Source organism: Engraulis encrasicolus, chromosome 17, assembly GCF_034702125.1.
Source record: "Engraulis encrasicolus isolate BLACKSEA-1 chromosome 17, IST_EnEncr_1.0, whole genome shotgun sequence".
Lineage (NCBI taxonomy): Eukaryota > Metazoa > Chordata > Actinopteri > Clupeiformes > Engraulidae > Engraulis > Engraulis encrasicolus.
The window spans coordinates 29,649,887-29,672,157 of record NC_085873.1 but is presented as its reverse complement, the minus strand read 5'-3'; the positions used below and the strand labels follow the sequence as shown (position 1 = coordinate 29,672,157).

Below are 22,271 nucleotides of genomic sequence, written 5' to 3'. Positions count from 1 at the left end.
GCTGTGTGTACCACCTGATGCCTGCTACTATTAAAATATGTCAATGACCTTAACGTGAAATGTATTCTGCTGTCTGTGAAAAACACAAAAAAGGAATGTGCTATAGAACTACACCTGCATTGCCTTTTCATCTGTGAGAAGGGGTGAGGGAGGGCACGAGGCAAACAACAGCCTGAAGGTAAACAACAATAACAACATAACGAGGACAGACATTGCCGACTGGCTTTTATGACTAAACCCAGTCACAGGTAATGTTGTAACATGCAATCTCTATCTCTCTCTCTCTCTCTCTCTCTCTCTCTCTGACCGCACCGCTGCGCTCATTTGCAGCACAAAGGGGGAAAGGCTCAGTCGCCCGCTTTAATGCACGTGTGCTAATGAGACAGAAAGCTACCTTTGTGTGTGTGTGTGTGTGTGTGTGTGTGTGTGTGTGTGTGTGTGTGTGTGTGTGTGTGTGTGTGTGTGTGTGTGTACGTAGGACACTAATGGCTCTGAGGGCACTGAGTCAGGAGTGACCTCACTGTTCGGCACACCACACTCCCTCTAGCGCACATACACACACACACGGCGTGGGACACACACTTGGGCTGGGGGCATGAGGTCAGGTAGGTGGGGGTAAGGGGAGAAGAGGAGGTGGTGGGGACATTGGTAGATGCCTGGAGAGCATGACAACAAAATAAATTCGCTGTAATGAGCATACTGTAGAAACTATGTGGCTTTCTCTTTCTCTGTCTTTCTCCCTCTTCTCTCTCCGTCTGTGTCTGTCTGTCTGTCTGTCTGTCTGTCTGTCTGTCTGTCTGTCTGTCTGTCTGTCTGTCTGTCTGTCTCCCTCTTCTCTGTCTGTCTGTCTGTCTGTCTCCCTCTTCTCTGTCTGTCTGTCTGTCTGTCTGTCTGTCTGTCTCCCTCTTCTCTGTCTGTCTGCCTGTCTGTCTGCCTGTCTGTCTGTCTGTCTCCCTCTTCTCTGTCTGTCTGTCTGTCTCCCTCTTCTCTGTCTGTCTGTCTGTCTGTCTGTCTGTCTCCCTCTTCTCTGTCTGTCTGCCTGTCTGTCTGTCTGTCTGTCTGTCTGTCTGTCTGTCTGTCTGTCAAAAGGAGGAGCGTGCATGAAAAGTGCAGCAGCACCAGCAAAAGGAATCTGCCTCAAGCAACAGGTGTGGCACTGGGAGTTTTTTTAGCCACTTTGTTTTGGTGTTTTCCTCTTTTGTACCTACGCAACAATTTTGTCACATCTTTCATGCAAACCCAGACAACAACACATCCTGTATATTACAATGGCCAAAACGGTTTGAATCAGTTGCATTGTCTCAGACACTGACAATCAGCAGTTTGAATCACTTGCTGACTATCGCGTTGCTGTGTCATTCTCAGACACCTGCAATCAGCACTGAGGACTAGGAAGAAGAGAGAGTGTGTGGCATCTATTTATTGTGCATGCTTTAGTAAACACTGAACAAACATTCAAGCCATTATTGCCTCCAGACAATACAGCAGCAGAGATACCAAATACCGCCCCCCATCCCCTCCGAACACACACACACCAGACATCAACGCACATACCCACACATTTACACATATGCATGCAAGTGAGCACGCACACACACACACACACACACGCACGCACGAACACACACACAAACATGAACGCACGCACGCATGTACACGCACAGAAAAACAAACACACATGTATGCACGCAAAAACGCATGCATGCACGCAGGCACGCATGCATTCACGCACTCACACAGGCATGCACGCATTCACACACGCACGTACGCACGCACGCACGCACGCACACATTCACTTACGCACTCCTCCCACACTGTCCTGATCCCCTGTGTGGCTAACAACATCAGACATCAAACACACACACAGACATCACAAACGAGGCCCAATCTGATTTAAACAAGCTACGGGAAGAATGTTCACAAGGGCCGATGTCCTACTGTTGGCAAATATATCTCAGTATTTGCGAAGCTAGACTGGCTTGTCTACACACACACTGCTGTCATAAATTGTCCTTTATACAGTTTACACAATGTATAATTCTACTACACAATTTACACAAGTTAATCTGCCAATCAGGCATACATGAAATTGTGCTCATTATGTTGCAACCATCCCAACAATGTTAATAATAGTTTGCAGTATAACGTGTTAGACTGGCCATTTCACAAAGCTATTTAGGGGTGTGTATTCCAAATAATTGGTGTACGCAAGGGGTAATTCGTAAAGCACCAAATAGCAGAGCTATACACCTTTGTTTACCGAAGAGGATAATGCCAACAGCCCTATATTACAAGGTTTACAACTTGATGTTGTGGACATACACTAACATTAGCACAGATTTGCACACTGGCCCAACAGCTTTGTCAACATGGAAACATAGAAAATACCTTAAACATTATAATACACTCCAGTTGATGTTGGGTTATCAGAAGCCCTCTATTACAAGCTTTACGGCTTGCCCCGAGAGAGCATACCATGGTAAGTGAACAAACCTGCTTTCTGAAAACAACCACCCTTGGTCATCTAACCTTTGTACTCCTGTAGATATACAATCAATGGCCTTTCTAGGGACAGGTGTAACCCTTCTAGGGAAAGCGTTATAAAATTACCATCCACTAAAAAAAAAAACCACAGTGATACAGGCATGTGATATGATGGCCAGAACAATACCCCTTCAGGAAGTGCATAAGCCTATCTATGCATATCTGTCCCTATCAAATGAGCAATGGGGAGTTAGTGAGTTATAGAGAGAGAGAGAGAGAGAGAGAGAGAGAGAGAGAGAGAGAGAGAGAGAGAGAGAGAGAGAGAGAGAGAGAGAGAGAGAGAGAGAGAGAGAGATCCTCAGCATGTGTGTGTGGCTGTCTGTCCATTACCCAGCCCCAACTAGCCCAATTTCCAAATTCTCCACCTGCCACCTGTTTGCTACTACCAGGGCTGATCTGGCCATCTGACCCCGAACCATTGTGGGCCCCTATTTTCAGAAATGAAAATCCAAAAGTGTCCGGGTCCTATTCCCCCCCAGTCCATCCCTGGCTACAACTACTGCTAATGCTACTGCTACTACTACTATTACTATTACAATTCTTATTCTGATTACCGCTATTATTGCGGTAATGTCCTGATAGTTATGACAAGTGTGGTTGCTAATAAGAATGCTACAAAAAATAACCAATATTTCTGTGCATCTCATTTGCCTTGACCTCTTTAGAGCAATGCTTATCCTGGCTATGCCTGCCTGTTAGCATGGCTGTTGTTGTTGTTAACATGATGTTGATGTTAACAACAACAACATTCCCTTTGGCCTCGTATTTGGAGGAAAAGCTTGGACTGCCTCTTCTTGTTAGTTATGGTTGTTGTCATTATGACAATAATGATATTAAAAAATACTTAATGTTTCAGCTTACCTCATTCTCTTTGGCCTCCTATTTGGAGGAATGCTTGCCCTGGCTCACCCTGTTAGTTATACATGTTGTCATTATGAAAATATGATATAAACCCATTGTGTCCTGGAGCGACATATACGCTGCATTCAGGTTCTTGAGATTTGAGCTGTTTTATTAAAAATGTGGGTATGTTAGAGATGAATGAACACATTCAAGTGCAAAATGAAAGTTCTAGCAACTTATCTTGCAACTTATTTCATGTTTGTATGTGCTTCGGAGGCTGAGATATTTAGGTTTTAATAGGGTTTTAATAAATCCCCAAAAAGGGCTTAGGCTAAAATGGGTTAAAGAAATATTAATGTTGCAAATTACCTCATTTTCTTTGACCTCGTATTTGGAGGAATGCTTGCCCTGGCTCTTCCTGCGCAGCTTCTTCAGGTCGGACTGGGAGCGATCCAGGGAGTCCTGCTTCAGCTTGTGCTCCGACTGGTATCTCTTGAATGTGGCCTGTGGGGAGAGACCACAGAGAGTGAGTGACACAATCTCGCCATCAGTGACACGCAAGTAGTACGGGCAACGTTCGTATGTGCAATACATCTACAAGTATGTGTGTGCTTGCTTGCTATGTACGTGCTTGCTTGCTTGTTATCCTTCATTCCTAGCTCAGAATTTCAATGTCATCATCTGTGCAGTTTTGCCACTGAATTTCTCTCTCATGGGAGCCTACAGCAAGCTGTGGTCAAGGGGGCACTGCCTATCTTAACAAGGCCCCGTGTGTGTGTGTGTGTGTGTGTGTGTGCGTGTGCGTGTGCGTGTGCGTGTGCGTGCGCGTGTGTGTGTATACAAATTTCTATGTTGGCCTAGGTATGTATTGTGTCAGTCATTGTATGCATTTCCTCATGCATGTGATGTGTGCACCATTACCTAGCCAGCCCCAGCCCCAGCCCCTGCACAGGTTTGGCTAGTCCAGGTTCAGTAAAAAGTAAAAGTCCTCCCCCCCCACCCTCAGAAGTGTTGTAGTGTGCTCACCCAGCTGTGAGGTTTCGTAAGGCCTGCTATGTTCTGTTCTGTGCTGTGCTCTGTTGATTACACAGGTGCAGTGGAGCGTGGCTAATGGCTAAAAGCGAGGACCCAGGGCAAGCTCTCACCCTCCTGACCTGAAACTTAACTTCATCGACCTCATAAAGGCTCCAGTGTGTACTGTAACATTTTTTTCTCCAGTTGTTTATTATCTAAGTCAGTGTTGACATCCCCACAGTTTCAGCCTCATGTTTACACGGTAACATCGTTTCAATGTATTCCTGTTGGCTTGACGTTTCACATTTGCATATGCATGAAAGGGGTGTTGAAGCTCTATAATCGAATGGGGCATGCAGGAGGATATGTTTCTGTTTTCGTTTTCGCTGAAGACAGCTTTTGAACTTCACTGTTACTGTTAAAGGACCACTTCTGCCAATTTCAATATGCTGTTGTATTGCTCACGCTACCCTTGACTTGTCAGTACCCGGTGATGCTGCATCTTTTGGCTCAGCCCTTTCCGAGATATGAGCTATTCTAATGGGGGCAGTTTTTGTTTACATTTTTAAAAATCTTAACATAGGCCTGCTCCAAATATTTTCACACTGTTTGCTAGTTGTCTGCTGATGTTGCATAACCTTTTGGATGTTTCTGGGAATAAATCAAGATGCTTTTTTTTATGTAAACAAACACCTGCCCCCATTACAATGACCAGTATCTTGGAAAAGGCTGAAGAAAATCTCAGGTACTGACAAGTCCAGGGTAGTGTAGTTTCAACTGCATGTTGAAAGTGGCTGAAGTTACCTTTTAATGGAAACTTTACCTTTTAAGTAACTGCTGCTGTCATGTACTAGATCCTGTGCATTGGCGGGATGGGCGAACTTCTACACATTGAACCTTTAAAGCAGGGGTGGGCAATTATTTTGACCCAGGGGTCATACTGGGCTTAGAATACTAGCCGAAGGACCAAATGCTGCAGGGAACTTTTGTCAGTAATAAGAAATAAAGCATGCTCACATAAGTTTTTGACCATTTAATTCAGGAACATTGTAATGTAATGGACTGTATTTAGATGGCTCCAGTAGCCCTGGTTAATGAAAAAGTCTCAGGGAGCCATTTTAAGAATGCTCGGTATGAGCATCAAATTGAATTTAGAAGTTGTCCGTTTTGCGAAAGCTCTGTGGTTCAGATGAAATGGCTCAGTGGGCCGCATGTGGCCGTCGGGGCCTGAGTTTGCCCACCCCTGCTTTAAAATGACAACCAAATGTTGATTTACAATGCCAGCAGCTGAAGTGCTTGTTTTCCCTCTTCCGCACTCACCGTCATGTACTTCACATCCAGGTCAGTCTTCTTCTCCAGCTCCGCAATGATGTCTCTGTGGAACTTCTTGAACTAAAAGACACAAAAATGGGGGACCAATGATTGATGAGCCTAAGGGTAAATAGTCATTGATATCTCTGTTGCGTGCACAATGAAATTGCCCTTTAACCCTTTACACTATCGAGCAAGTTGGCATCACAAGAGGTGTCTCAGGGGAACAGTGGGTGGGGAACAAATATGGCTAGTGACGGGCAAAGTCATGTTTTACCAGCATTTGGCCTGTTTTTCAATTTTTTATTTACTTCCTTTATTTAGCCAGGACTGTCCCGGAGAGATCAAGTGTTTCTTCTACTAGGGAGTCCTGGTCAAAACAGCCACCAACAAGAAAGTTCCAGAGGCAAACACATTAAAAACAAGGAACAACAAGGACAATAAACTTGCATAAAACAAAGTGGCAGCTGAACGTTTTGTGGAGTAACCCTAAAAGCAATGATATTTCTCTGTGTATACAGTATTAATTGCTCTCTTACAAATCTCCAATGAAGGGAAAGAGTCCATATTCAATATTCTGCAACTCATTCCAGAGATGTGGAGCCAAAAAAAAATACATATACTCCTTAAATTCAGTACGAGGGGTGAAAGACTTTAATAATAACTTGTGTGAGGAATGGGTACTGTAAGATGAAGTGCAAAAAGTCAGAAGATTAAGTGAAGTGAAGTGAAAGCCCAACTGGAAACTCCTACTGTCATTTTGACACAGCACTCCACAGATTACAGATACAATGGGGAGGCTTTCCCCAAAAATGCCTTCGCAACAAAAAGTAACATGTGCAAGTTCCGTCTTAAATACAAAGATGGAAAGTCAGGTGCCAATGTGAAGCCCTGGTGGGGGACAAAGGCTCAGGGTAGCCGTCACAGAGGTGGGGTGAGGGGAAAGTGCTGGTCACCTAGTGCCCCTCACCGAACTGTCAGTGTTGGGAATCAAACCATCTTCTCTGTTGTTCCCAGAAGATACAGTACAGTCCTCCTAAGTAGTGAATCATACCCAAGCTTTTCATGTGCATGGGAAACTCCAACTCCCATTGTCATTGTTACACAGCATACCACAGCACACAGTGCTCACTGCACACAACAAAACTGAATTTACGCCTCACCCGTGCAAGGGGGCACCCCCCAATGGCACCCCAAGGGAGCAGTGCAGCGGGACGGTACCATGCTCAGGATACCTCCGTCATGGAGGAGGATGGGGAAGAGCACTGGTTAGTTACTACCCCCACCAACCTTGTGGGTTGTGAGTTGAACCGGTAGCTTTTATACAATTCTTACGCTCTAACCGCTTACCCATGACTGCCCATAATCTGAGGTCACACATGCGTAAGCATTGATTTAGAACACCCTCTGACGATGTGAAATGATGTAAAGAATTCGAAGATACGCATGTCGTGAGCTGATTAGGGTTAAAACCCTTATCAGCGAGGTCGGCTTATCGGGCAAATGTAGCAAAACATTAACGTCATTTTTTTCTCCAACGTGTGCTGTATGGCCACGTCTGCTTATGAGAACGGCTCTGTTACTTAAGACAACACAGGTGTGGACATAAGCTTAATCACAAGAGCACAGACTTGCACACTGGCCCAACAAATATGTTAACATAGAAACGGGAAAAAAATCCCTTAATATAGCCCAGTCAAACATCAAATATGTCGGTAGCTATTGGAAATTATCATTTGGGGGGTATCATTTGTTGGGCAAAAAAGTTGTCAGGTCTATTTAAGCAAGTATTTGATGTAGTAAGTAAATTGCAGCAAGCTAAAACAAACAAACAAAAAAAGACGACGAGGTGTTGATGACAGACAGACAGAGAGACTGACAAACAGGCAATGTGAGTGCATGAGAGTGTGGCAGTTACTGTCTATTCACCATCTAAATTAGGCAAAAGACAGAGAGACAGACAGAGAGACAGACAGAGAGAGAGACTGATGGAGAGGCAGACAGAGATACACAGATGAAGAGGCAGATAGAAACAGACAGAGAGGCAGACAGAGAGACAGACAGAGAGAGAGAGACAGACAGAGAGAGAGAGACAGACAGAGAGACAGACAGAGAGAGAGAGACAGACAGAGAGACAGACATATAGAGAGACAGACAGGTCACATGTGCATGAGACTGTGGGGGTTACAGTCTAGTCAGCACCCAATAGTCCATCTGTGCAGCGTGCGCCGTTTTTAATCTCCAGACTAATGGGACTCTAATGGGGGGACCGCAGTCATCTGTCCTCTGTGACACTCTATTATAGCACTGGACTGTCTCTCCCTCCGCCTCGCTCTCCCTCACTCCCTCTCTCCCTCCCTCACTCCCTCACTCCATTCATACACCCCCTTCTCCGCCGCCAGAGAACGACTGAGTGACTGGATTAAATAAACGGATAGAAGGGGAAGAGACGATGATGAGAGCAGGGAGAACAAAAAAAGAAGAGACGTTATGAGAAATGTTAGTCCTTCTCACTTTTTGAAGAAAAAAAAAGTATTGTTGGAGTTGAACTAAGGGAAGGAGTGCTGAAGGGAGAGAGAGAGAGAGAGAGAGAGAGAGAGAGAGAGAGAGAGAGAGAGAGAGAGAGAGAGAGAGAGAGAGAGAGAGAGAGAGAGAGAGAGAGAGACAGACAGAGAGAGAGAGGGTGATAGAGAGAGACAGAGAGAGGTGTAAAGAGGGATCTAGGCATTCCATATTATCACTGGAAACAACAACACATCCGGCTAGAATAGTCTGGTATACAGTGGTCATCTCATACAGTGGTCATGGTTACAGTCTGCCTTTGTTTAAAAAAGGTCAAGGTGAGACAGACAGACAGACAGACAGGCAGACAGGCAGACAGACAGACAGACAGACAGGCAGACAGGCAGACAGAGAGACAGAAAAAGAGCTGAAATAGACAAACAGAGCTGTGATAGGCAGACATCAGTAACTGAGAGAGTAACAAAAGAAAGAGGAAGACACAGAGACAGAGACAGACACACAGGCACACAGACACACACAGATAGGATACACACACAGAAGGCATTGAGAGAGAGGGAGGGCAAGAGGGAGGCAGGGCTAAACGGCCAACTGGCCTATTCAAATGTTTAGCTAAAAAGAGCACCATATAACAGAAAGAGTATGCAAAACTTGGACACCTTGACCACGAGGTGTCACGCATTGAAACGAAGAAAAATGCTTCCCTAGAGAATACCGTTCTAAACAAAGCATCATGGCCACGCTTTGGAAGTGCGAACAGAAGTTTGAAATAATCACCCATTGAAATGATCGAAATGATCACCGAAAGTCAAAATAGAAATGATCACCCATCACCATGACGCCTTTAAAAGGTACAATGTGCAGGAAATGGTCAAAAAAGCGACTGAGTATCATGAAAAGCGCTATATAAAACTCATGTATTATTATTATTATTATTATTATTATTATTACTATTATTATTATTATATCCCCGAAACGCGGAGCGTCGGGGATGTAATGGTTTTGCGTGCGCCGCCGCCGCGTCCGCGTCCGCGTCCGCGTCCGCGTCCGCCGCGTCCGCCGCGTAAGGTCTTTCGTGTTAACGCGATAACTTTTGAACGGATGTTTGGATTTGTCCCAGATTTTTTGGGTGAATGCTCTAGGGCAGGTTCATGAACTGATTCGAGTTTGGAGGTCAACACTTTCAAGATGGCCGAATTCAAGATGGCCGAATTTTTGTTTGGTCCATAACTTCTGACCGGGTGGATGGATTTGTCCCAGATTTGGTGTGTGAATGCTCTAGGGTAGGTTCATGAACTGCTTCGAGTTGGGAGGTCAACACTTTCAAGATGGCCGAATTCAAGATGGCCGAATTTTTGTTTGGTCCATAACTTCTGACCGGGTGGATGGATTTGTCCCAGATTTGGTGTGTGAATGCTCTAGGGTAGGTCCATGAACTGATTCGAGTTTGGAGGTCAACACTGTCAAGATGGCTGAATTCAAGATGGCCGAATTATTGTTTTGCCCATAACTACTGACCGGGTGGATGGATTTGTCCCAGATTTGGTGTGTGAATGCTCTAGGGTAGGTTCATGAATTGATTCGAGTTTGGAGGTCAACACTTTCAAGATGGCTGAATTCAAGATGGCCGAATTATTGTTTGGCCCATAACTACTGACCTTCTGACCGGGTGGATGGATTTGTCCCAGATTTTGTGTGTGAATGCTCTAGGGTAGGTTCATGAACTGATTCGAGTTTGGAAGACAACACTTTCAAAATGGCGGAATTTTCTTTTGGCCCATAACTTCTGACTGGGTGGATTGATTTGCCCGGTAACACCTTATTTTAATGGTTCACCATTTCAGTGAATCTACCATATTAGGTACAGTGTAATAACCAATGTAACAATATTTAATACCATGTAATACTAGTGTAATACCAGTGTAACAATATGCAATATCAGGTACAGTGTAATAACGAGTGTAACAGTATGCAATACCATGTAATATAGTGTAATACCAGTGTAACAATATGCAATACCATGTAATACCACTTACGCACAAACACATGATGTAAGTAAAACAATTACATTGTATTAAATATTGTTACACTGGTTATTACACTGTACCTAATGTGGTATATCCACTGAACCATTAAAACAGTATTACCATTTGCCCCATTTTTTGCTTCATTTTCACAATAGTCGTTTGGTTTTAAGCCTATGCACGTCATGTCACGTCTGTATGTATCATATACGTTTACGGGGACTGGAAGCGTAGCGTTTCGGGGATATACCTTAAGCAGTCGAAGGCGACTGCACAGGCAGTCTAGTTATTATTAAAAAAGGTACTGCAGCTATGCTGCTCATTGAAACTGGGCTGCCTATTGCCAAATTTGATCTTTTCATGAAAGTTTAGTAAGTAATGAAGTAATAGTAGTATGGCCCAACTACAGTTATTTTTTCAGCTAAAAATGTCTATTTCTTTGAAATTCAAAATGACGGACCGTGGAGAAGATCCCCCTTTTCATGTATGAAAAGTGCAATTTTCCCAGTCATAATGAGTACTTAGAATTTGATGGTGGTGGTAAGCATTTATAAAAAAGGTATCATTAGTGAAATGGGTAGCATGAATTCTGAAAATAAACAACTAAAAATCGTAGACAGTGCACCGTTACGCTTCAGCGGACGTGATCAACTGAACGCTACATAGTGTACATCCTTGAGTGTCTCGGTGGAAAGTGAAGATAATGTACGTAGATGATAAACTATCAGCCCACCCCAATAAACCATTGGAGGACCATGCATTCCATCAGCCATGATAAAAACAGTTATGTTAGCTGTTGTCTTTCTGACAATGAGGAAAGTAAGTCATTAGAATGGCTTCCATTTCAGACACAACATGACACTGGGCTCGGTCAAGAGCTTAGCTGTGGGCAGCGGCAATCCTACAATGACTGACGCCCCAGGTGACATGCCTTTCGGCAGCCCACCCCCCAACATTTCAAAACCATTCAAAATCGCAGAAAAAATGCCTATTACTGACAAAAACTGCTAATACAGTGTTATTACTGCAATAGTGTGCTAATAGCACAGAAAAAAACTGTTAATGGCGCTAATTGGTGATTTTCGCAATGTTGTAGGGGGCGAAGTTTCGCAATAGAATTTCGTCCAGGGCAATTGCCCCGTTGGCCTGGCCCTAGTTGTAGGCAAACAGACTCCTTTTGGGGCCTTGAAGACTTTCCCACAGCAGATTTAGAATGTTAGTTTCTTAGTGGACGAGACAAAATGCCTTCAAGCTGAAAAATGTCATCCAATTGCTTGTATCTTTACACTTTTAACTAAGGTGACTTAGAAATCAGAATCTTCACAGAAATGCAAGAGCCAGAATGAGAACCGGCGGGGACAATTGTCTTCAAGGTACAAAGAGAGATCCAGTTATTTGCATTTACTCTTTTGACTTAGAGCAGGGGTTCCCAAACTTTACCATGACAAGGCCCTCTATATATCGGTAGATTCCAGCTACACTATGGGTGCGTTCCAATATGCAACCTTGCGTCCTCCTCTTGTGCTTGTGGCCTCGTACCAGGAAGTAATATGTTGTGATGACATCACTGACAACAGCATTACATTTCAATATCTCACAAAAGCTCAATTGTAAAGTCATTTTCTCATTTTCAAATAGGGAGGTAAATGAAGAATAGTCCCCCAAAAATTGTTTTGGCTAGGCTGACAGCGGGGAAACTTAATTGTTTTTTTCCACGGCGGCCGGGCATCAGCAAAACGTGAGGCCACAAGCCAAAGTGGAGGACGCAAGGTCAAATATTGGAAGGTGCCCTATGTTTTTCTGTGCATCCCCTTTCACAACCACAGTTTAGGTAGGCCTATGTGACTCTCTGGGGCATAACATAACTTTTAGCTGCCAATGGGTTTTATGCAAGTCTATTTTCCGTATTATGTGTTTATGTTTTTGTAAATATATTTTTCTATGTGTTAATATTTTTGTCTGCATCTGGAACTTTGTGTAGGCTGGCATTTTGACCAGGACTCCGTGGCAGAAGAGACACTTTGTTGCAATGGGACATTCCAGGATAAATAAAGGATATATAACGGATAAATTAATAAACAAAAACATGCAATCATCTGGCAGCACACTCACCGTTTCCTCCATCTCCACCTGCACCTTCCTCTGCGCTTCGGAAATCTCCATCAGGACCACTCCTGTAAACACACAAAGCAACACACAAGTTAGCCATCACATCATGGTTGTTTGAGAGAGAGGCAGGGTGTCGAGCATTGTGCACTTCATCTTTGTTGTACTTAAAGTGGGATGGGGGGGGGCTGGGGGGGGTGGGGGGGGGGGGGGGGGGGGGGGAGGGGGGGGGGGGGGGGGTCAAGCACTGGTGTCACTTTTACCTCTTATTGCACTTTACTTGAAAACCTGCTGCAACTAAGTATTGTACCCCAAACACAATTTTGTTGCCTTTTTGACAATGACAATAAACTCTTGAATCTTGAATCATCATCATCTCTCCTGCAGATGCCCAGTACAACACAACCAACATTAGTCAGCACTCATTCCAACCTCATCATCATCCTGATCACCCATTTCTTGTAAAAGCAGTCACATATTAATCATGGCGTCAGGGGTAAGACACACTGGCGTTACGCAAGTACTTCAGGCCCCCTGCAAGCTACCAAGAAAGGGCCCCCCAAACGAAAAAAGAGGGCCTAATATCATGTGGAGGGGGCCCGTTTCTTCAAGTCAAGGGCCCATGTGGGACCCCCACCTCGTATGGGGCCCCCTGCCTCGCGGGGCTGCCGGAGGAATACTTTACGCCCCTGGTAAGACATTGAGATGTTGAAAAATCGAACATTCATATTGCAAGTATAGTATAATATAGATGCCTTTCTTGAGAAATTGAACATTTATAATCGGACATTTACTGAGCACTAGGGCTGCACAATTCATTGAAAAATAATCAATAGTGAAATCGAACTCGTGATTTTAATCGTGATTTAATCGTGGCAATAGTGACCTACTTTTGAGAGCGTCCTTGAAGCCAGAACATACTGACAGGCTGGTGTTTCTGGCCTGAAATCTGTCCACTTAAGTTTCATGCTATTGCCTTTACATAATTATTACAAATCATTTTATTTTGCTCATCCCGTATGTATTTCATTCTTGGTTATATTTCATCTTGTTATAATTTTCAAAAAAATCTGCAAAAAATCAATAATCGTGATTAATAATCGTGAATATGATTTTGACCAAAATAATCGTGATTATGATTTTTTCCATAATCATGCAGCCCTACTGAGCACCAACGAGCACCTTTTTATTCTTATCTATGATGGGAATGATAGATCTTAGAACATCAGCAGATGTAACATCACATCCAGTCCATACAGCTTGTAGAGTTCTCCCGCCAGGACTTGAAACCAGACCAGGGCTCTGAACAACACTAGCCTGATTATCATCGACGTTCAAATCTCTTAGAGACTTGGTCTGACCAAGAGCATAACAATTAACGTTTCCCAAACGGCATGGTTGACCTGCCTCCGACAAAGTGGGAGGAGTTCCCGTATTTGTGGGAACTCAGAAAGTACTTGCATTGCTCTTGACCTGACTAGTTGCAAAAGTGTTGCGTCACTACGAGGGCACAGCCTGGCTAAGTGATAGCCGCTCCATCACCCAGCTCTCTCTCTGTTGGCATCTCAGGTTTAATTATATATTCTTAGAAGCATATTTACATTGCAAGCGCCAGATGGCAAGTTGATGCGACAGCGTCTCAAGTGCTTACAAGACATGATTGAAGAGTGCTTTGCGGTGAAGATCTCTGAAGTCGTATAAAAGAGAAGGTTCATAATGATATTCAAATTAGTTTGTGAATAATTGCGTGTCAGTGTGGATAATATTCAAATTGTATTGATGACTTAGTTGTTGTTGGGTTGGAAAAGAATAAGCTTGTCAAAGGCACTACTGTTACAAGCATCACTGTCAGAGCGCATAAACAAACAGACCAATAACTTAAAAGTAGAGAGAGCAACAGAGAGAGAGAGAGAGGGAGAGACAGAGACAGAGAGTTAGAGAGACAGAGAAAGAGAGAGAGACAGAGATAGAGACAGAGATAGATATATACAGTAGATAGACATAGAGAGATAGAGAGACAGACAGAGATAGAGAGACGGACAGAGATAGAGAGACAGAGAGACAGAACGAGAGGGAGAGAGAGACAGAGAGAGGTCAAAAGAGGGATCTAGGCATTCCATATTATCACTGGAAACAACAAAACATCCGGCTAGAATAGTCTGGTATACAGTGGCCATCTCATACAGTGGTCATGGTTACAGTCTGCCTTTGTTTCAAAAAAGGTGAGGGTGAACTTTCTGGCGTTACAGTACAAAACAAATAAACAAACAAAAATACATGCAAATGTTGGGTTTTGGTAGCAAAGGCAGAATAGATATGTATCCCTGGGGCTGTCGTGATAAAGCGAGCTAACACACACCAGAACACCAAACCTACCTCCCCTCTCTCTCCCTCTTACTTCCTGGCACTAGCTTCAATCCAACCAAAAAAGCAAAAAGCTCCCCCAAATATACTGTTGGCTTATAAATAAAAAGAATAGATGTGTCACTGTGTTTGTGTTACAAAGAAAATGTTCAGACCCGGGCCTATAGAAAAATCATAAAAACGAAAAAAAAAAAAAAAAATTGCTCCCGTTCACCCTTCATCCTGTTTATAAATGTTGGTGTATGTATGCTTTTGTGGGTGATAGATACAGAGAGGGGTTGGGGGTGGTAAGCAGCACTAATCACTAATTTACAATTTCTTTCTCAGATTTGTATTCCTCAAAGAAAATGAGCCAAGGCCAGCGAATCTCAATGTGAAAGAATAATAATTCATATTATTTTTCTCAATTAAAAACTGAAAACGGGTCTAAAAGACTAAAAGACTGAAAACTGAAAAGTGGTCATACTAATTTGCTTGTGAAAAGGACAGTATGGGCGGGAGGTTTTTACCACTGTTGAATGGTATATTAGACCAGTGTTTCTCAACCTTTTTTAAGGCGAGGCACCCTTTCAACTCGTGAAAAATTTCAAGGCACCCCAAACCAACATGCCGTAACATAGCATCGCATCCGATACCACACAAGCTTAGAAAAGTAACACATTTGAAGACATCACATGACCTACGTTCGAAGTTGCAGCTGACTGGGGCGAACTATATTTACTTTATTGTGCGTAAATGGCAGATGAAAGATTCCACTGACTAGCATTAACTTATCAATTTAGACAAATATGTATTATATTACATAATTTATTTATCAGCCACGTTTCTGCGGCACCCCTGAGGGGGGCCCGCGGCACCCCAGGGTGCCCCGGCACCCCTGTTGAGAAACACTGGTATGTACCCTTACTGTGATTATATCCGACTACCAAGTTGTTCAAATTAAGATGTAAAAAAGTGCTTCATTTTTAACATAATCGTATACAGTAGCAAATTGAGAAGTGTCTTTCACTCTGCTACAGTTAAATCAACCACAGACACAACCATAGAAACATTATTTTAACATGTGTTTCAAAAAATGAGTTAGCGTTGCTGTAGCCTAACTTTCTGAAGTGGAGCTTGTTAATAGACAAATACGCCATTAAATTCAAGGAGCAAGAGCAAGCAGGCTCAAAAGAATGAGCAAGCCAACTCAGGAAGGGAATAGTGCACCAATTCACTATCAGTCTTTCTTCGCTTATCACAGAGCTGAATCACACATGAAACTGGGGCACACCCTTGATATCACCACACACACCCACACCTTTTATTAACCATTTATGGCCTCCCGGAACTAAAATCATGTAAACAAACTTCACATGGAAAAAGTAAACAGCAAACGAGAACAACACCGATGTCACAGAGGTGTTCATGACACTGTGTGTACTAGGGGCGGGCGATATGGCAAAAATGTTGTATCACGATTTTTTAACATGAAATCACGATTTCGATATTTTATCACGATCTTCCATCCAAAAAAATAAAAACAACAAAAAATAACTTTCATATACTTGCCATTTGTAATTTGCAGTCAATAAAATGTTAACACACTGATGATACTCTCATAAAGTGTACAATTGGAATACAGTAATGTAAATAATAAAGTAAAGACAACAACACAAGTGAGAAAACGTCACTCTGATACTGATAATAAACATCCTCACTGCAAGACGATCTATACGATTTCTCCACTTTGGCAGATTCGAGACGATATTTTACTCAATATCGCGATTCACGATATAATATCGTCATATCGCCCACCCCTAGTGTGTACACATATCCCATTTGGACACGTCTCTCTGCCCACTGGATAGTACTACACACCTCAGACGCGCGCACACACACGTGCCATTATAACAACAACCCTCCTCCCACCATCCATCCACGTATGCTTATCACAACAACCCGGTCCCCCTCAAAACACATTGACACACACACGCACACACGCACGCACGCGCACACACGCACACACACACAGCGAGCGTGGCTAAAGGTCAGCAGAAGGTGCTGGTAAATGCGGCCTTTGTGAGTGCCGGCACGGGCCGTGCATCAGCCACCCCTGCTGCTGTTTTCACAGCTCTAGAAACAAGCCCCCCCGCCCCACCGCACTGGCGCTAAATACGCATACACCCCCCCCCCCCCCCCCCCCCCCCCCCCCCCCCCCCCCCCCCCCCCCCCACCCCCCCCCCCCCCCCCCCCCCATCACGAACCCCCTGCTGAACACACACACAGTAACCTGAACACTCACACACACACACCTGCAGAAATACCATGTGTGCCATGTGCAGACAGTCAGTCAGGCAAGCAGACAGACAGACAGACAGACAGACAGACAGACCTTATAACAAACACAGTTATGCACACCCGTGCACACACCTAAACACACACAAACACACACACACACCAGGAGACACGCACACACATCTCAACAAAGAATCTCAGCTGAATCTCAGAATCACACACTCTTACACACCCTTGTGTACACATACGCATGCACTCGGACACACACACACACACACACTCGGACACACACACAAACACACACACACACACACACACACACACACACACACACACACACATACACGCACTTGGACACACACACGCCTCAAAGCACTGAAATAACACAGAAGAGACCTGCGAGGGAATAAAATCAACAACCCGTCACCAGGTCTCGCCTCCCCCCAGGTGCAGCGGTCACCAGTCGCCATGAACAGCGATTTAAAAGTCTGGCTGTCTAGCTAGCGAGTAGTCATGTGGTGGTGGCGGGCGGTAACCATAACAACCGTTAGGTTGACTCCACTTAGCTCCGGTAATGGAGCTTACCGTAAAACTGGGCGTGCACCGGCAACCGAGACTACTCAACTTGAATAACATGAAAGCGGAAGACAGACAATGAGAGGTCCTCTGGCTATGTCAGTGAAAGTGGTATGAGAGCACACGACTTCCGTCACTGATGGGCTGCTTTGGAATCTCTGTGACAGATGCACTGTCATCCCAGAGATTCTTTAAGTATATAGAGATATGCCAACATAATAGGTTTCAATGGGCACCTAACGTGACCAGGTTCCGGTCTGCCTAAAGGGCCGTGTCATAATGGTCCTAGCATTGAATAGAACAGTCCTTAGGTCTACCTAGGTCTGCCTAAAGGGGGATTCCCCCCCTCCCCCTTGCAATAATGGGCCAATGGAACCTCTCTCTCTCTACTCTCTCTGGTCATCCTGCAGTGGCTCCCAAACATTTTATGCCGAGCGCCGCTTTGGGGTTACATCCCATTGGTCCGACTGCCCATGAGTCAGACAGCCCATTAGTCCGACAACACACATTAAAACTATGTCCAAACCAAAACAATTCCTAAACCTAACCGTCAGTAAAGGCATGTTCTTTCAGTATACAACTATTTTAGTGTCATCCGTTTGTAAATATTCACTTTTAAGTTAACTGAAAATGGTCCTCTATGGCTTATTGTCTGACTTATGGGCTGTCAGACTAATGGCTGTTCTCCGTTGTGGTACCCAAGTGGTGGAACAGTCTCCCAGAGGCAGCAAGACTAAGCACATCTCTTGCAGCTTTCAAGAAACAACTAAAGACATTCCTCTTTCGAGAGAATCTACTAGACTAATGCTTGAACTGGCCTTGCCCCAGGGCAGACTCCTGACATGATGTTTAGTTTAGTTTAGTTTGTGAGTGTGTGTTTGTGTGTGTGTGTACTCGTTATTTACTCTTTATAAAAAAATAATAATAAAAAAAACGAACCCCTCTTTGCAACTGCACTTGTTGTTCTGTATATCTCCTGTGCACTTTGTATTTGCTTGTGATGTTGGCTTGATTATGTCCTCTTTTGAAAGTCGCTTTGGTTATAAAGCGTCTGCCAAATGCAATGTAATGTAATGTAATGTAATGTAATGTAAATGTAATGTCTGACCAACGGGTAGACCCCCGCTTGGAGACCCAGGAAAATTTTTGCGATCCCCCACCTCCCATGTTCAAAACGCCAAACATTACTTTGTCCCGCTCATTATTGCGTAGCTCATTAACGCACGGCGTACCTCCAGTGGCACGCTGTAATAGTCATAGCAAAGTTTACTACCGTGGTACTACAATACTATGACCTAACACAGGGCCTTAAGTAATGCACTACGACTTGGTCATTGCCATTCTGGTAACAGCAACTTTATAGCGTCGTCTCTTAACGGGTTAATATTGCTTAATATTGCTACCTCTGTGACTGCCGTTTGGGTTGCAACTTTGGGAATCACTGCCGTACTGTGCCCTCAATCTGATATGAAGTGATATGAAAATGGGTCATAACAGCAATTTAGACATCTTCACCAAGAATATTGTAGCGTAGGGTGTCATGAACTCACAATGAAAACACTTCTTTGTGAAACCATGCAGCTCAAACATAGTCAAGACAGTGTGTGGCTGATATGGCGCAAGATTGCTGAAGCATTTTGCCAATGCATGAGGGATTCAGCCAGGTCTATATTGTGCCAATTCTAGAGGCCTTTCAAGGGCACGGCTGAACCTCATGTTCACTCCTCTAAGTGGTCACATGGTTTTCCATTCACAATGGCTGTGACGCAAGTGACATTTCACAGTGCACAAAGCCTACACTTATTCAAATATTTAGTGCATACTGTATGTACCATAAATGTACTACTACTAGGGCTGAGCCGATATTGTATCGAACAGAGAAATCGTGATACACAGAGTCACGATACCAGAGATTCTTTAAGTATAGAGATATGCCAACATAATAGGTTTCTATGGGCACCTAATGTGACCAGGTTCCGGTCTGCCTAAAGGTGCGTGTCATAATGCTCCTAGCATTGAATAGAACAGTCCTTAGGTCTGCCTAAAGGGGGATTTCCCCCCCAATAACAGAACCAGGAAACAATGGGCCAATGGAACCTCTTTCTCTCTACTCTCTCTGACGATACTGTATCGTCAGGGTGCGATTTGTCGGAAAACCAGAAGGGGGGATATGTTTCAGATTTTAAGCAATATGAATGGAATTACATTGAACTGTGATAAAATCATGTAGAAAAAGTGGCGATATCAAGACCAGAAGGGGGGACAATCCCCCCCATCTCCCCCTACAAATCGCACCCTGTGTATCGTGATACAAGGAGGCAGTATCGTGATACGCCCTTTTAATGTTTTCATACCCATCAGCTCAGAAAACAACCACATGATATGAAGTGATGGTGCTTACAAACATCATATAAAGAACCTTTTTAAAATTATTAGCAGCCTCTTGTAACCAATTCTACCTATAAGTTATCATAGTTTTATTCATAAAGTTCATAATGTTGGCAAATGTGAAATCATGGGGTGTATCGAACAGTAGGTCATGAATCGTGATACAAACCGAATCGTGAGGTTGAGTGCATTGTTACAGGCCTAACTACTACCTCACCTCATTTGGCACAGCAGGCCATATTGAAGGCCTGGAAGAGCCTGACAGTCAGAGAGTTATACTGCAGAGATTCTCTCCACCCTCCCCTCCTCTCCCCTCCCCTCCACTCACTTTTCTTCTCTTCCCTTCTCAGTCAGTCTCCTCTCCAAACGTCTCTCCAGTCCCCTCCCCTCACTTCTCTTCTCTACTCACTTGTCCTCTCCCCTCGTCACTCCTCTCCCCGCCCTTCTCCTCATTTCTCTTGTCTCCTCTGTCAGTTTTCTCTCTCCTCTCCTCTCCTCTCCCCTCCCCTCCTCTCCTCTCCTCTCCTAATCTCCCATCACCTCTTCTCCCATCGCCTCTCCGCTCCTCTCGGACTGCCCCAAGGCAGACCCATCCATTCTCAGCCCTCTCCTCCTACACCTCACCAAGCCATTTAACGCCAGCATTCTCAGCGAGAGGAGAGGAGAGGAGAGGAGAGGAGAGGAGAGAAGAGAGAAGGAGAGGAGAGGAGAGGAGAGGAGAGGAGAGGAGAGGAGAGACAGGTGGAGGAGAGGAGAGGGGAGGACAGGACAGGAGAGGAGAGGAGAGAAAAGAGAAGGAGAGGAGAGGAGAGGAGAGGAGAGAAAAGAGAAGGAGGAGGGGAGGTGTAGGATAGGGGTCGTTCGAGGGGTGGGAGAACAGAGGAGATGTGGAGGATGTCCCTTGTTCTGATAAAATAAACACGCACACACGCGCACACGCGCGCACGCACGCGCACGCACACGCACGCACGCACGCGCACACGCACACGCACACGCACACGCACACGCACACGCACACGCACACGCACACGCACACGCACACGCACACGCACACGCACACGCACACGCACACGCACACGCACACGCACACGCACGCGCACGCACACGCACGCACACACACTATGATAAGACTGGGCTTGTTGCGATGACTAAATGCTACTAAGGCAGCCTCTCTTTGTGGAGGATCACATGTGCGCTTTGACAAGAGGAAACCTGAAATGATTAGTCATTGATGCCAGGGGGCATGTGTGTGTGTGTGTGTGTGTGTATATGTGTATATGTCTGTGTGTGTGTGTGTGTGTGTGTGTGTGTGTGTGTGTGTGTGTGTGTGTGTGTGTGTGTGTGTGTGTGTGTGTGTGTGTGTGTGTGTCGAATGTGTGTGTGTGTGTGTGTCGAATGTGTGTGTGCGCGTGTGTGTGTGTTGGGGGATGGGGACGGAAATCGCTTATGAAATCATGACTTGGCACCAGTACAGTCTGGAAGGCAGCCGGCAGCAATCTCTGGCTGTCTTCACACCGTCACCACCAGTAAGCAAGCAGCGGCGAGTTAACAGCGAGAACACCCAAACTCCCACATTCACACACACGCGCACACACACAGCAGTTTACATACACACAGGAGCGTACACACATAAACAGTATCGTACATACACATACACACTCATACACACACACACACTAAAAGGTATACAACAACAACAACCCAAACACTGGTTAGGTATAGGTATAACAACGACGTACATACTAACAGTCACACACACACACATTGGTCCACAACAAATGAGTATGCCCTCTACAGGTTGGCCACTAAGTAGAAAAAAACAAAAACAATTGGCGTCTGTGCCTTCCGTGTCTGATGGTGTCTCACCCAGAAAGTTGATTCAAATAATATGCGTGGAGCAGAATGTAGAGCAGTCAAAAAATTGAGATGTAAACAATGGCAGACGTAGCAGATATACAATATTAAATATACATACAGTAGACAATATATAAAGCAAAACAAGGTATGAACCCAACGATTCAAGTCAACTCAACTGACTAGAGTACTGATGTTTGGATTCTTGTTCGTCTCTGTCGCAGAGCCTGTGGAAGATTTTTGTCAACTTTAATATAGGCTTACACATTTCCTGCATTAGCCATTGTGTGCGTGTCTTGGTTATTTTCCCTGCCTTGTTTCTAAGGCAAGTCCAGCTGCTCGGCAACGCGCTGATACTGGGCTTAAGTGCTTGCTAGCTGCACACATAGGGAGTGGCCCACAGGCAGGCAGAAGCAAGCAAGCCACGTTGCTAGGGATGAATAATTGTGC

General features: G+C 44.5%; 1 protein-coding gene across 2 annotated transcripts in view; it reads right to left on the bottom strand.

Annotated features, from left to right (window-relative positions):
- baiap2l1a (BAR/IMD domain containing adaptor protein 2 like 1a) overlaps positions 1-22,271 on the bottom strand; it is a 65,711-nt gene that overhangs the window by 27,529 nt on the left and 15,911 nt on the right. For both annotated transcript variants that reach the window (XM_063220589.1, XM_063220588.1), the window contains exons 4-6: positions 12,369-12,430; positions 5,722-5,793; positions 3,757-3,891 (exon numbers count right to left, since the gene is read on the bottom strand). In XM_063220589.1, the coding sequence (XP_063076659.1) occupies positions 3,757-3,891; positions 5,722-5,793; positions 12,369-12,430 (269 nt within the window). The remainder of the gene's footprint in view (positions 1-3,756; positions 3,892-5,721; positions 5,794-12,368; positions 12,431-22,271) is intronic.